Genomic DNA, 14,051 nt, shown 5'->3' with positions numbered 1-14,051 from the left:
CATCACTTACATATAACACCCAGTGCTCATCACAAGTGCCCTCCTTAATAGCCATCATCCATTTAATGATCCTGCCTGCCTGCCTCCTCTCCAGCAACCTTTAGTTTGTTTCTATAGTTAAAAGTCTGTTTTATGGTTTGCCTCTCTTCCTCCCACCTGCCCCATGTTCATCTGTTTTATTTCTTATATTCCCCATATGTGTGAAATCATTTGCTTTTTAAATTTTTTAAATTTTTTTAAATTTTTATTTATTTATGATAGTCACAGAGAGAGAGAGAGAGGCAGAGACATAGGCAGAGAGAGAAGCAGGCTCCATGCACCGGGAGCCTGATGTGGGATTCGATCCCTGGTCTCCAGGATCGCGCCCTGGGCCAAAGGCAAGCGCCAAACCACTGCGCCACCCAGGGATCCCCCATTTGCTTTTTAAAATTAACAGATTTGCAAACTTGATATTGGGACAATTCAGAGTTTAGTCCTATTTCACCATTTTTACATGCACTCATTTGTATGTGTGTGTGTAGTTCTGCTCAATTGTATCACAGGTGCAGATTGATGTAACCAACATAATCAAGATGCACAGCTACTCCACACCACAGGGCTCTGCCATGTTTTCCCTTTATAGCTGTCCCCAACCCTATCCACCATCTTTAACCCCTGGGAACCACTAATCTGTTCTCCAACTTTATAATTTTTGTTGTTTCAAGAATACTATATAAATGGAATCATACAGTATGTGATCTTTTGAAATTGTCCTTTTCTACTCAGTGCAATTCCCCTGAGATCCACTCAGGGTCTTGCATGTGTCAGTAATTTACTCCTTAGTGCCACTCGGCACTCCATAATACAGTTTATGCTTTATCATTTGGTTTTGGTTCTGGTAGATCATGTTTTTGGTGTCATGTCTTAAGAATTCTTCAAGCCCAGGGGTTCCTGGGTGGTTCAGTAGGTTAAGCATCTGCCTTTGGCTCAGGTCATGATCCTGGGATCAAACCACATGGGGCTTCCCTGCTTGGTGAGGTATCTCCTCCCCTCCCTACCCACTTGGGTTCTTTGTCTCTCTCTCAAATAAAATCTTAAGGAAAAAAAAACTCTTCAAGCCCAAAAGTTTTCTATTACCTCCTAAAAGTTTTATAGTTTTATGCTGTACATTTCAATCTATGATCTATTTATCCCTTTTGAGGTTTTTTTTTTTTTTTTTTAAGATTTATGCATTTATTAGAGTGCATGAGTGGTGGTGTGGAACGGGAGGCAGGCAGAATCACAGATTCCCTGGTGAGTGAGCCCGCCGCAGGGCAGGGCTCAATCTCAGGACCCTGAGATCATGACCTGAACCAAAAGCAAGAGTTGGATGCCCAACTGACTGAACCACCCAGGAACCCCTTGAGTTAGTTTTCGTATAAGATGTGAAGTTCAGATCAAGATTTTTTTTTTTTTTTTTTGCCATAAGATTGGGTGATACCTTATGTATCTCTTTGTTATGTTGGTATAACACAAATCAGTGTATGCAGTGAAGGGATACAGACAGGTATAGACATGATACATATTTATACAAATGGAATGTTGTTACAAAACAGATGTCTTGGGACGCCTGGCCTGGGTGGCTCAGTGGTTGAGCGCCTGCCTTTGGCCCAGAGCATGATCCTGGAGTCCCGGGATCGAGTCCCACATCAGGCTTCCTGCATGGAACCTGCATCTCCCTCTGCCTCTCTGTGTGTGTCTCTCATGAATGAATAAATCTTTAAAAAAAAAAAAAAATCCCTCAATGTGGGGTATCTGTCCAAAACAAATGTCTTCAAGGAAAGGATGGAGCTGTATGTAATACAATGTTACTTATATTTATGAATGGAAAATTGCATAACAATATTTTAAATGAGAGGGACACCTGGGTGGCTCAGGGGTTGAACATCTGCCTTCAGCTCAAGGTGTGATCCTGGAGACCAGGTTTCGAGTCCCACATCCATGCTCCATCCCTGCATGGAGCCTGCTTCTTTCTCTGCCTGTGTCTGTCATGAATAAATAAATAAAATCTTTAAAAAAATTGTTAACAGGGCACCTGGGTGGCTCAAGTCAGTTGAGCTTCTGCCTTCAGTTCAGGTCATGATCCTAGGTTCCTGCGACGGAGCACTGTGTCATGCTCCCTGCTCAGTGAGGATCCTGCTTCTCCCTCTCCTGCTCCCTATGGTTGTGCACGCTTGTTCTCACTCTGTCACATAAATAAAATCTTTTAAAAATTGATAGAACAAAAATGAATTGCCCCACTGTGGTCCTTGAAAGTAACCTGTTTTATTTAATGGACATTTTATACACCCAAGTGGTTGTAACAGGAACTGCAAGATGTATTATACAAATAGATGTTTCGAGTATGTGTAGAGCTTGAATCTTTTTTAAAAGATTTATTTAAATATTTTTTTAAAAATATTTTATTTATTTATTATTCATGAGAGACAGAGAGAGAGAGAGGCAGAGACGCAGAGGGAGAAGCTCCATGCAGAGAGCCGGATGTGGGACTCGATCCCAGGTCTCCAGGATCACGCCCCAGGCGGAACCGCTAAACCACTAAACCGCTGAACCACCCGGGCTGCCCTATTTAAAACTCTTGATGGTAAGAGACCCCACTGGGCAGATGTTACAAGGACAGCGCCAGTGGAATGAGTATCTGTGGGACCCAGCAGGTGCCCCAGCCAGGCCCTGTGGTGTGGGGAGGCAGCACAGGATGTGGGGACGAGCCTACCACAGATGATGGAAGAGCTGGTGCGGGCAGAAGTGCTTAAGACTACTGTCCCACAAGCTGCCCGCGCTGCCCTCCCCCTCTGACCAGTTAGTCCTGGTGAGCCTTTTGAACTGCAAGCATTACTGGTAACGAAACAGTGCAGCTTGTGGCAAAGGGATGTAGGTGAAAGCGCCCCCTGGGGTTTTGGCCTTGGTGTCCCTATAGAAGGAGAGCACACAGAGAAGGTGAAGTGAGTAAAGAGATGGAAGTAATGTGTCTACCAGCTGAGGAATGCCAAGGACTGTCTGTAACCACCAGGAGCTGGGCAACAGGCCTGAAGCAGATTCCCTTTCCTAGCCTCCAGAAGGAATCTACTGCCAGCACCTTAATTTTGGACTTCTGGCTTCCTTAACTGTGAAAATGCAGGTCTGTTGTTTTGAGCTACCCAGTCTGTGGCAGTTTGTTACAGCAACCTCAGAAAGCCAGTGGCTCAGCTCACAGACTAGCATGGGTTCCAAATGTGCAATGCCTCCATGTGGATGGAATGTAATACTGAGATTGGAGAGGAGGCTCAGGTTGGCTGTATGGGAAACCAACCACTTAATTAACCCTTCCCACACTTTTCCTTCCCAAGTGGTGCAGTGTGCTACTTCAAACATCAATTACTGCTTCTTGAAGACAAAGCCAAGGAGTGAGGGCAATGTCCTCTAGGTGGAAACGGTTTCTGCACACCTTTTCAGCCTATGGCCCACAGCTCCCGAGGACCTCAAAGAGATCGGCACCAGGACCCACTCATCAGCTGCAGCTTCTGAATCCGCATCTCCTGTGCCTCAAACCCTAAGAACCTGCAGTTGATAAGGAAGGGGCAGGCAGTGCTGAGGTGGCCAGGTCCACTGGAACCCCAGCACCTGGCAGCAGCCCAGTACAGGAGGAAAGGAATTGCCCTGAGTGAACGGTCAAGGTCTTGCCTAAGACCAGTTCCCAGGAGGCAGAAGAGAGCAGAGCTGACCTCACCATGGGGGCACCACACCCTCTGTTGTGCCTCACACCCATCATCACTTAAGAAGGTTGTTAAATTGGTACATGTCAGTTTCTCTGGGACAGAGCTGTGGCTTTCCCCTCCTCCCAAGCCCTCCCTCGCCCAGCACCCTTAATACAGTCCTGTGTGCACAGCATGGCAGGACCCAACAAGTAGACCCTTTCCCAAGCCTCACTGGCCCCTGCCTACACTGACAAGTGGCTAGAATCCAGAAGCAGGAGGCAGGGATGGGATCCATTGCAGTTCCCAGGAATTCAAAGGCTTTGTGCTCCGTGGGAGTAAATCTGAGAGGCAAGGGAGCCAGGAGACACTAGTAAGAAAGTGAAAGGTTTTTTGCGTTTTTTTTTTTTTTTTTTCTTAGTAAGGAGTGTAATATGGAGAATAAAGAAGTCAAGAGCTGGGAGACACCACCTCCCCCCTCAGTGTCGGAGTACGTGGTTTCCTCTTAACAATTTTCTGTGCCACTATTTCCAGAGGAGGGATGGTCCTGAAGCTCTAGGTCACTAGCCAACTGGCTGGTGAGAAAAGTAATGTGGCTGGAGGAGCATGACTGCTCACTGCTATCCTCAGCTTGGAGATTTTACATGTATTGAGCTTGTCAGGACTTGCCTCCCACCCATCATATAAACTTAAGATCAAGAGGGAGAGCTTCTAGAAAAGACAAGATAGAAAAAAAAAACAGGAAATGAAGGTGGCAGTGAAGATACCTGAGGGGAGAGGAGCCCTCAGGAGTCCAAGAGACCCCCTCCTGGTCTCCAGTGCTCTTCCTGTAACACCATCAAGAAATCACCGACACACCCAAGCACCATCCCTTCCTGCCACATGGCCCCTTCAGGGGGTCAAGGGTCAGGACTCACTTTGCTGCCAGCTCACAGGTCATCTGGTCAAAGTTGTTTCTGTACTGCCATTTGTGGCTGCTCTGTCTGGCCAGGGGTCAAAGCACCAGATAATAACTCCCTCCGGGTGGGTCACATTCTACAAGTGTACCCTCCTACCCTCTCCCCCGCACCCTGTTTCCACCCATCACACTCCCTGCCCCTCATCAAATCTCACATGCCCTACCTGAACTATATGCTCAGTGAAATACCCAGAAAGACAAATATCACATGACCTCACTTATATGTGGGATCGAAGTTGAACTCATGGAAACAGAATGGTGGTTGGCAGTCCTGGGGTGTGGGAGAAATGAAATGTTGGTCAAAGGGTATAAACTCAGTTATTAAGATGAGGAAGTTGAGACCTAATGTATAACATTAGTTAATATATTATATATTTGGAAATTGCTAAGAGATTAGATCTCAAATGTTCTCATCACATCACACTTAAAAAATGCTAACTATGTTAATCAGCTTGACTGTGGTAATCATCTCACAATGCCTATGTATATCAAAATATCACATTGTATACCATTTTTAGCAGTATAATTTTTTTCTTTTACTTGCTGCTGTTTCCCCAGCAGCTAAAACAGTTCCTGGCACATATATAGCATGTAGTAAGTACCACACAAAACAATGACTGGATCTCATTTTACCCTCGTGCAATCCTGAGCCTATGGTTTCATTCATTCCTTTATTACTCTCCTAGACCCCATGCTATGGGGGGAGGATCCAGCGGTGACCAGGAGACCGATGTAAGACCCCTTTCTTCGTGAGTCTTGAAGTAGGCAGAAAATACACAAACATAGTAATAAATTCTGATAAGGCTAGAAAGGGAAAGTACAAAGTGCTCCACACCACGTGCTCTGCAGGTGTCATTTCAGTCTCTGCTCATAAGGGTATCATGAGCAGCTATTAGAGGAAATTGAAACCCAGAGAGCAGATTCTGCTCAAGATCTTTGATTCAAACCCAGGCCGGCTTCACACCATAGGCTGGCCTTACATTTGATCCCTAGAGAGGAAGTTAGTCACACTCTTGAGCTATAGGCCAAAACCCATCCAGAAGCTTGGAGGCACAGATGTCACACTCCCCAGAGGAGGGGTGTCTCCTCTTGAGGTCTTCATTGTACCTACTTGTGAGCCCAGATGTTTGAACCCCTTCCCTTGAGGAAGCACATTATAGGGACTTTGAGATAAAATTCAGGAAGTGGCAAGGGACAGGTTAAGAGTTCACTTCCTCAGGAGAGAAAAATATGAGGATTCAGTCCTCATTTGTCCCTAAGTGTTCTCTGTCATTGATGGTGTTCCCCACCCCCTTCCTCCCCAACAAAAATACACTTGGGAAGTTTTTGCAGGAAGGATGAATAGGAAGGCTTTGGATGAAAAGCCTTCCTCTGGTGACCTAATCCTGTCATCTAAGGCAGGTGCAGATGGCCAGTGGGGCAATCCTATGTCCAGGGCCAACCAGGGCAGCTCACAGTAACAGCCTCCCCTGACAGCTCTCACTTACCCAGAACCCCTGAGGGTCCAGGCTCTGCCCTGAACTGTTCACACACACTATGCTCAATGGAAAGGATGTCCCTATCATCATCCCCATTTACAGATGAGCACACCGATTCTCCCAGCAGCTGTCACTTGCTCACAAATACCTCTTGTTCCTCAAAACTATGATGACGTGCATTTTTGGCTCACTTCGGTTGGAGTCTCCACATACTGGACGGTTGGGCCGATGCCTGCTCTCTGACCATGGATGGGGGTACTCCTGCCCAGCCAAGCCGGTGGGAAACGTACCCTCAGGTCTCACACTAGAGAACAGATCAAGAGGTGGAAACAGCATCTCGCCAGGAGGAATTAAAGAATCACACATGCCCATAATCACTCGAGTCTGGCGTGGCCCCAGGGCTTATGCCAAGAAGGGGGAGGGGGGCCTGGTCTGGGTAACCCAGGGAGAGGCGATGGGGGAGGGGGAGGAGGTTCAGGCCGGGGGGGGGGGGGGGGGGGGGTGGGTCCTACTCTGGCGGCGACCCCCTTTCCGCAGCTCCGAGTGCGCGCAAGTACCCGCATCCCAGGAGGACGGGGAGCGCTTGAGCGAGACGGAAGGCGGCCCCGCGGCTCCAGGCGCCCGGCTCTGAGTCCCGCGCAGAGTCCCGCCACGGCGGCCGCTCGCTACCGGCTCCGGCGGGAGGGGTGGCTGGGAGCGCACGCAGCAGAAGGCGTCCGCATTTCCGGCGCATTCCCGCGCGGCCTCCGCAAGCCGGAAGTAGGAAGGGCTGCAGCGACAAGCCGACTGCGGGTGGGCGGGGAGGGGCCGCGGTGACTGCGCAGGCGCCGCCAATAGAGGCGGGGCCGGAAGGAGAGACAGGGCGCCGCCATGACAGGTGGGGCCTAAAGGGAATGGGCTGCTTGCTGTTTCTGCGACCGGAAAAGAAAACGAGGCGAGGACGGCCGAGCTGGGCGCCGCCATGACACCCTGTACCGGAAAAGGCGGGGCGCTCCCCCCTGACTGAGTTCCTACGGGCATCGGCCTCGAGATGTGAGTAGCGGGAGCGCCTACCCCGGATCTGCCGCCGCTCTCCCTCTCTTCCCCAGTGACCCGGACCTAGGCCAGCACTCCGGGAGGATTGATTGGCTTCTTGGTTCCTCGGAGATCCGACCCTTAGCATTCAGCGCAGTCCATGACAAGTCTCGGCCCCCTGCGTGTCTAGGCCCCGCCCCCTGAATCCTTAGACCCCGCCTCTTCAGGTCCACGCTTAACATCCGCCGGGTCGCGGTCCCCAGGACCCCAGGCACTGCCCGTCCGCTTGCAACCTTGGGACTCCAGAATTGTCGCAGGACCTCTGTATTCAGACTCGTTCTTTCAGCTCCGGGTTCATCCCCCTAGGTCCCCTAACCATACCTTTTGAACCTTTGGATCTGGGCAGTATCCCAGACCTCACCGGTAGCGCCCACAGACTGGTTCCTAGACCACTGATCCCGGTCTAGATCTCTAGATCTTGTTCCCAAGAGCTTATTTGTAGGATCCTCCAAAGCTGTCTCAGAGCCCCAGCCTCACCCACGGCTTCCACATCAGGTCCCTAGAACTCTGAGACCCACCCCAGGACCCCCAAGCCCACGCCAGGGCTTCAAGCCTCACTTCCAGTACTCCTGTTCTCAGGCCTAATCCTTAAGCCTCAGGTCAAGAGACCCTTCCCCAGGACCCAAGCTCTTATCACTTGGATTTCTTTCTTTCTTTTTTTTTTAAGATTTTATTTATTTATTTATTCATTCATTCATTCATTCATTCATCCATCCATGAGAGACAGAGAGAGAGAGAGAGGCAGAGACACAGGCAGAGGGAGAAGGAGGCTCCATGCAGGGAGCCCGATGTGGGACTCCATCCCAGGTCTCCAGGATCACACCCTGGGCCGAAGGCAGCGCCAAACCCCCAAGCCACCCGGGCTGCCCATCACTTGGATTTCTAAACCTGTTTTTAGGACTCCAAACCCCTTTAGGGCTCCCAGGTTTTCTCCCAGGACTCAAAATATTACTTCTTAGGCCCTGTTGAGGGATGCCTGGACACCAAGACCCTTCTTCCAGGGCTCCAAGGCTTGTCTTTAAATACTTAGACCTTTTTGGGAAGAGAGCTTCACCATCTTCCGAGAAGCCCCCAGCCTGTTATACAATCCCCAGGGCTCATGCCTTACTTTCCCCTCCATCTCCCTGGCCCTATCCCAGGATCTTTCAGACTCCCAGATCTGCCCAAGATCTCTAGTGTTGTTCCCCATTCCACCCTCCTACCCAGATCAGAACTCCCTTTCTTGTCTGTTGCTTGGAATCATCCTCAGCCCACCATGTCCCACAGGCAAGCGGCCCTGGAGATCACTGCTCGCTACTGTGGCCGAGAGCTGGAGCAATATGGCCAGTGTGTGGTGGCCAAGCCTGAGTCATGGCAGCGAGACTGTCACCACCTTAAGATGAGTATTGCTCAGTGCACGTCCTCCCAGTGAGTGGGGGCAAGAATGGGATGGTGTGGGGGCTTGGGGGTGGCAGGGTGGAGTGGAAGTCTGAATGCCTGAAATGCCCTACCTCCACAGCCCAATCATCCGTCAGATCCGCCAGGCTTGTGCTGAGCCTTTTGAGGCCTTTGAAGAGTGTCTTCGACAGAATGAGGCAGCTGTGGGCAACTGTGCAGAGCATGTGCGCCGCTTCCTGCAGTGTGCTGAGCAGGTGCAACCACCACGCTCACCCTCAGCTACGGAGGTGAGACAGGAGGGAGGAGGGTTCATCTGTTCTCACCCCCTTCATCCTTCTAGTTGCTCAGAATAAAGACCTGGGAGTTATCCTCAGCCCCACCCTATCCCCCCACACAGACCTGCACTGAGCATCCGGGATCCAGAACATGATCACCTCTTGCCCCTTCCCATAGCCCTTGCTTTAGTCAAGACACCTGCAACTGGTTCACATACAGGATTCCTGCCCCCAGCCTTTTCTGTGACTCTCAAAATCCCCTGTTACTTGACTCCACGCCGTGGCCAGAGAGACCATTTAGGAACTGGAAACTAGTCACATTATATGCTGCTTCCTTAGAACTCTTCAGTAATTTCCCAATTCACATTGAGAACAAAATCCCAGGTCCTTGCTGGGTTCTCTGTGTTCTTCCCCGGGCTGATCTCACCCACCTCCTTCCTTATCTGCTCTTTTTCCCTTTCTCACTGCCCCTCAGCTATACTGGGTGAGGTGGTGCAGAGGGGGCAAAGCAGTCTTATCCTCTTTGATGTATACAGTACATAAATAGGCATGCAGTATGACTATGATACGAAAATTTCATGGATGGCTGCAGTTTTTAGAAAATGTCTTAAAAGACCCCCTGGGGAGCAGTAATTTAAAACAAAGTTGAGAAATGCTACTTTAGATGCTTGCCGCCTCCTCCCCACTGGACTGTGCACTCCTAAGGCAAAAGTCACCGTCTTGCACCACCTCTCTTAATACTCTCTCATTTGAGCTTCTATGCTCTGTATTATGGCTTTCTGTCCATTGTCTGTGAGTTCCAGAGTGAACCCAAGAGGAAATCTGACCATGTTCTGCTTCACTTACTTTATTTTATTGAGAGAAAAAGAAAATGTGAGTAGGGAGAGGAGCAGAGAGTAAAGGAGAGAGAGAATCCTGATTAGGCTCCACACTAACACAAGTCCTAAGCTCACAACCCTGAAATCATGCCCTGAGCCAAAATCAAGAGTTAGGACGCGTAACCGACTGAGCCACCCAGGCCCCATGTTCTGTTTCACTTAAAAATCTTTCTATCAGGGCCCATGAGTGGCTCAGTGGTTGAGTGTCTGGCTTTGGCTCAATTCGTGATCCCCGGGTTCTGGGATCAAGTCCAGCATCTCCCTCTGCCTATGTTCTCTGCCTCTCTCTCTGTATGTTTCATGAGTAAATAAATTTAAAAAAACAAAACACCTTTCCATAGCTCTTCATTTCCATGAGGCCAAATCTAAAATCTAGCACAGTGTATAGAACCCTGTGTGGTGTGGACTCTGGCCCCACCGCTCTCCACTTTCTGCCTCAAACTCTGTGTTCCAGCCACAGCGAATGTGCATTTATTCAAGTGAATGTCTCCTGTTGACAGGCTTTTATCCAACTGTTTCCTTCTTCTTGGACCACCCTTTCTAAGCTACCTGGCTGCTTGCTATTCTGGCTTATATCGCTTCCCTCCGAACACCTCCCATGCTGGCCCATCCTCTTCCCCACCGTGGTCTCTGGCTCCCTCCATCATGGCTGATATCTTACTGCCTTCTAACACCTTCATTCCCATTGCCTGTTTCAGAGTTCTTGGCTAAAGATGGGGCAGATCCCCTTCTACTAGGTCCAGCAGTCCTCATTTTGTTTTAATTAGGCAGTAATAAGTGAAAGGTTCAGGCCCTAAGAGCGGACACTAGCAGAAAGGACTTTTAATTCTTAGAAATTATTTAGTAATGATTGCATACTGTTCACATTAGTTTCTTTATCTATGTATTGGTTATATGTTAGTCATGTGTCTTTTCTTTCAAGTTTTTTGGGCATCTGAACAGTAAAGACCTTCCTTTCCCATCTCAGGACTCGTCCCCTCCCTGGTTTAGCAGCCAGCCTCTCCCTGGTCTTCCTGTGGCCATCCTGCCCCCGAAATCTGCTCTCCCCTGGCAGCCAGGGGACCTTGTGGAAATAGAGTTCAGGTCACATCTCTCCCCTTTACAGCCTGCTCGCAGCTCCTCAGTGCACTGAGGGTAGTTACCACCATACCTGGCCCTCCTCACTGTCCTCCTCCTCTGAGATGATGGCAGCCCAGCTGCAGCTTTCCCCCTGATTGCAGGCAGTGAGACTCAAGCCTCTTCCGATCTCTTCTCTACAAAGTGGCAAACACACAACCGGTCTCCTCTCATGAGACGTGATATAAAGACATTTTACGTTCACATAACTAACAATTTGAAGTGCTATCTATACCTCCCATTCCACACTCATCTGTGCTCTTTACCCTGATTTACTTTTCTTTGTAGAATTGATCCAGTTGACATCTTTTTACCTGTTTGTTTTCTTTCTTCCTAGAGTTAGTGACTTGTGCCCTTTATCCATTGCCCTGTAACAATGCCAGGCACACAGAAGGTGCTCCGTAAAGACAGCAAATGGTGCCTTCCTTGCTCCTGGTGATAGTTCACTGTGTCAGACATGTTCACGTGGCAGATGGCCAAGGTCATCCCCTGATACCCTCTTCCATCCAGACTCTGGACTTGGCAACGGCAGTCTCTGCTGTGTCTACATAATCTCCCCAGCAGTGGCCCTAGGGCCAGGCACAAAATAGATGCTAGTAGATGTCAATGTGTTCTTTCCACAGACAAAGCCACTTCCTACCTCCTGAGGACCCTTTAAACCATAGGAAAACTGGACCTGAGTGACTGATCACTTGATGCCACCAGCCCTGAAGAGCGGGCAGATGGAGTCATGACAGCCCTGGATGTGAGTCTGGCTTCTCTGGATGGCAGGACTCACAATAAATAAACACTCTGTATATAAGGCTTTGACTTCTGCCTTCAGTACTGAGGGGGCCCTGGAGAGCCGGCTGGGCGGAAACCTTGCTCCTCTGTTCCCCACCTTCACTCCGTGTGCCAAGAAAGGGCCTGCTCCCCAGGGTTAAGACGGCCCCTCTTCCCTTGCTAAGTCTGCCAACAGCTGCTTCCTGTCTGCTACTGCACATTCATGGGAAAAGGCTCTTTCTCCCTTCCACTTGACCATTTACCAAGTCTTAATATTGAGTGTTTCCTTGAGGTGCAAGGGGGCAATAATACCACACTTCTTTTCCTCCTGAGTTTTGAGCCAGTTGTGTGATAGACATAGGCACTAGGCAATGGGGATGAAAATATTGGTTTTATTATTGACAACAGCTGCGTTGAGGGGTGTGGCTTACAGTTTGCTGTCCTGGACTTCTGTTCTCTCTTGGTTGTGTTCTTCCAGAATCCAACCCTGAGAATGGAGTGCAGATAATATATTTGGAATGTGATTCCAGAAACATTGGAGAGGAATGGAGAAGTGAGACAGAAGAAGGCAACCAATAAAAGGTGCATTATCAAGCCAGTATCACAGTGGGCAGTGGGCTCTATACTCAGTGGGGTATAGATCACCAGCTTCCCATCTGTCATGGGGCAAGTTTTCATGGGCATTGACCATTTAGCACTACTGTCTTCTTTGTGTGTGGTCACGTGCCCTGCCATCAAAGAAGCCCTGAGTGGAGAGTAGCAGAGAATCAAGTAAGTAACGTTCAGTGCCCAGAAGAGTGCTGAGTGGATCTGGGCAGGGACTAGCAGTGGCTGCTGCAGCTTCTAATTGTTTCTTCTTGGGCATATACACTCTGTGGGCCCAGCTGATGGATCACGGGCTCGTCAGCATGGGCAGGTCCTAAGGGGCAAAGGGCAGAGAGACACAGATATGGGTGAGAGATCTGGGAATGCCCAGCTCAGTGTGCCCAGCGCCTGCACCCAGATTCACCATTCAGACAAGTCCCTTCCCCTTGGAGGGGACTCCAGACTTGTAGAAATTAGAAGTGACTGGCCAGCACTGACTGGAGTAGCCATTTGAAACCTAAGGCTTGTGCTCTGCCTTGGAAAAATGAGCCAGAGAGTCTCCTGGGGATTTCTTCTTTAAGACAAAGTTGTCAGTTGGCTTGGGAACTAAGATGGAAGTCCTGCAGGCATAGTTGTAGGAGCCATCAGAAGCCATGTGGCACAAACCAGAGAAAACCCCGGTAGAGAAAAGGGATGTGATAGTTCTTGGGGTCCCTGAAAGGGCTGCTTGGGGCCTAGTGGCTTTCTATTCCTAGCTTTGGTTTCCTTGGGATGTGGATTGAGTCCTCAGGTTTCTTTGTATGTTTTCAGTCAATCCCACTTTGCTTAGGTAAGCTTGAGTGGGATTCTGCTCTGTGTAATTAAAGAAATGTAATAAGGGGGTCCCTGGGTGGCTCAGTTAAGAACCCAACTTTGGATTTTGACTTGGATCATGAGATCGGCCCCATGTCAGGCTCCATACTCTGAGGATTCTGCTTGAGATTCTCTCTCTTCCTCTCCCTCTGCCCCAACTCCTCCCCTGCCCTTCTCAATTAAAAAAAAAAAAAAAAAGTATAACAAACAAAACAGGTTAAGGCTACATTTTAGAATCTCTTAAGTGGCCTCTCTTCCAGTAGGCTACACCAGCTTCCTTATCTGGTGGTATACCAGGGGTCCCAGGGAAAGTAAAAATGGAAACTTCAAAGTCATCATTTTTATCACATTCTGTTGGTCAATGCAAGTCTCAGGGCCAACCCAGATTAAAGGGGTGGGGAGACTACCTCTCGATGGCATTTGGCTGAAAGGGATTTTGCCCACATTTAAACTCCCATAAAAATTTAATAGTTTGGGGGCTTCTGGATAGTGCAGTTGGTACAGTCAACTCTTTGTTTCAGCTCAGGTCGTGATCTCATGGTTGTGGAATTGAGCCTGGTGCCATGTCTGTGCTCAGCACGGAGTCCACTTGGAATTCTTCCTCTGCCTCTGCCTCTCACACATGCATTCTCTCTCTCAAAATAAATAAATCTTAAAAAAAAAAAAAAAACTCAATAGTTTCTATTTCTGTGTGTATTTTGGTAAATTGTATTTATCTAGGAATTTTCACATGATCTGAATTTCAAATTACCATAAATTTGTTCATAATATCCTCATATAATCTTTTTAAGATCTACAGAATGTGTAGTGAAAGCCCCTTTCTCATTTCTGACATTTTTTATTTGTACCCTCTTCCTTTTTTTCTTATTTAATCTTGATGGTTTATTAACTTATTAATCTTTTCACAGAATTTACTTTTGGTCTTGCTGGTATTCTTTACTTTGTTTATTTGTTTTTAATTATCTTCTTTATAATTATGTTTTTGGATTTAATTTTGTTTTCTCTCT

The 14,051-nt window shown here is 48.4% G+C and overlaps 1 protein-coding gene across 3 annotated transcripts; it reads left to right on the top strand.

The window, feature by feature from the left end:
- The first annotated feature begins 6,999 nt into the window (after nucleotides 1–6,999).
- CHCHD5 (coiled-coil-helix-coiled-coil-helix domain containing 5) lies at nucleotides 7,000–13,671 on the top strand. 3 transcript variants are annotated; one of them, XR_005987672.1, is made up of 5 exons: nucleotides 7,000–7,157; nucleotides 8,466–8,606; nucleotides 8,698–8,863; nucleotides 11,469–11,590; nucleotides 12,086–13,671. XR_005987672.1 is itself a non-coding variant. In XM_041754112.1 (4 exons), coding segments are annotated over exons 1-4 (333 nt in total). In that variant the 5' UTR covers nucleotides 7,001–7,155; the 3' UTR covers nucleotides 11,493–11,647. The 3 variants fall into 3 exon arrangements, 1 of the variants encoding a protein (XP_041610046.1); XR_005987673.1 differs by having other exon boundaries at nucleotides 12,072–13,671; XM_041754112.1 differs by lacking the exon at nucleotides 12,086–13,671 and having other exon boundaries at nucleotides 7,001–7,157; nucleotides 11,469–11,647.
- The last annotated feature ends 380 nt before the right edge of the window (nucleotides 13,672–14,051 follow it).

The sequence above is a fragment of the Vulpes lagopus genome, chromosome 5 (genome assembly GCF_018345385.1).
Source record: "Vulpes lagopus strain Blue_001 chromosome 5, ASM1834538v1, whole genome shotgun sequence".
Lineage (NCBI taxonomy): Eukaryota > Metazoa > Chordata > Mammalia > Carnivora > Canidae > Vulpes > Vulpes lagopus.
Note: the sequence above shows the minus strand (reverse complement) of the source record. Positions and strands in the feature narration are given on the sequence as shown.

What these genes read in the sequence shown, in the direction of transcription:
- CHCHD5 (XM_041754112.1), top strand. An exon ending in GCTCAGTGCACGTCCTCCCA is followed by an intron (nt 8,607 to 8,697) that starts GTGAGTGGGGGC and finishes CTACCTCCACAG; the next exon opens with CCCAATCATCCGTCAGATCC. An exon ending in GCTCACCCTCAGCTACGGAG is followed by an intron (nt 8,864 to 11,468) that starts GTGAGACAGGAG and finishes TTCTTTCCACAG; the next exon opens with ACAAAGCCACTTCCTACCTC.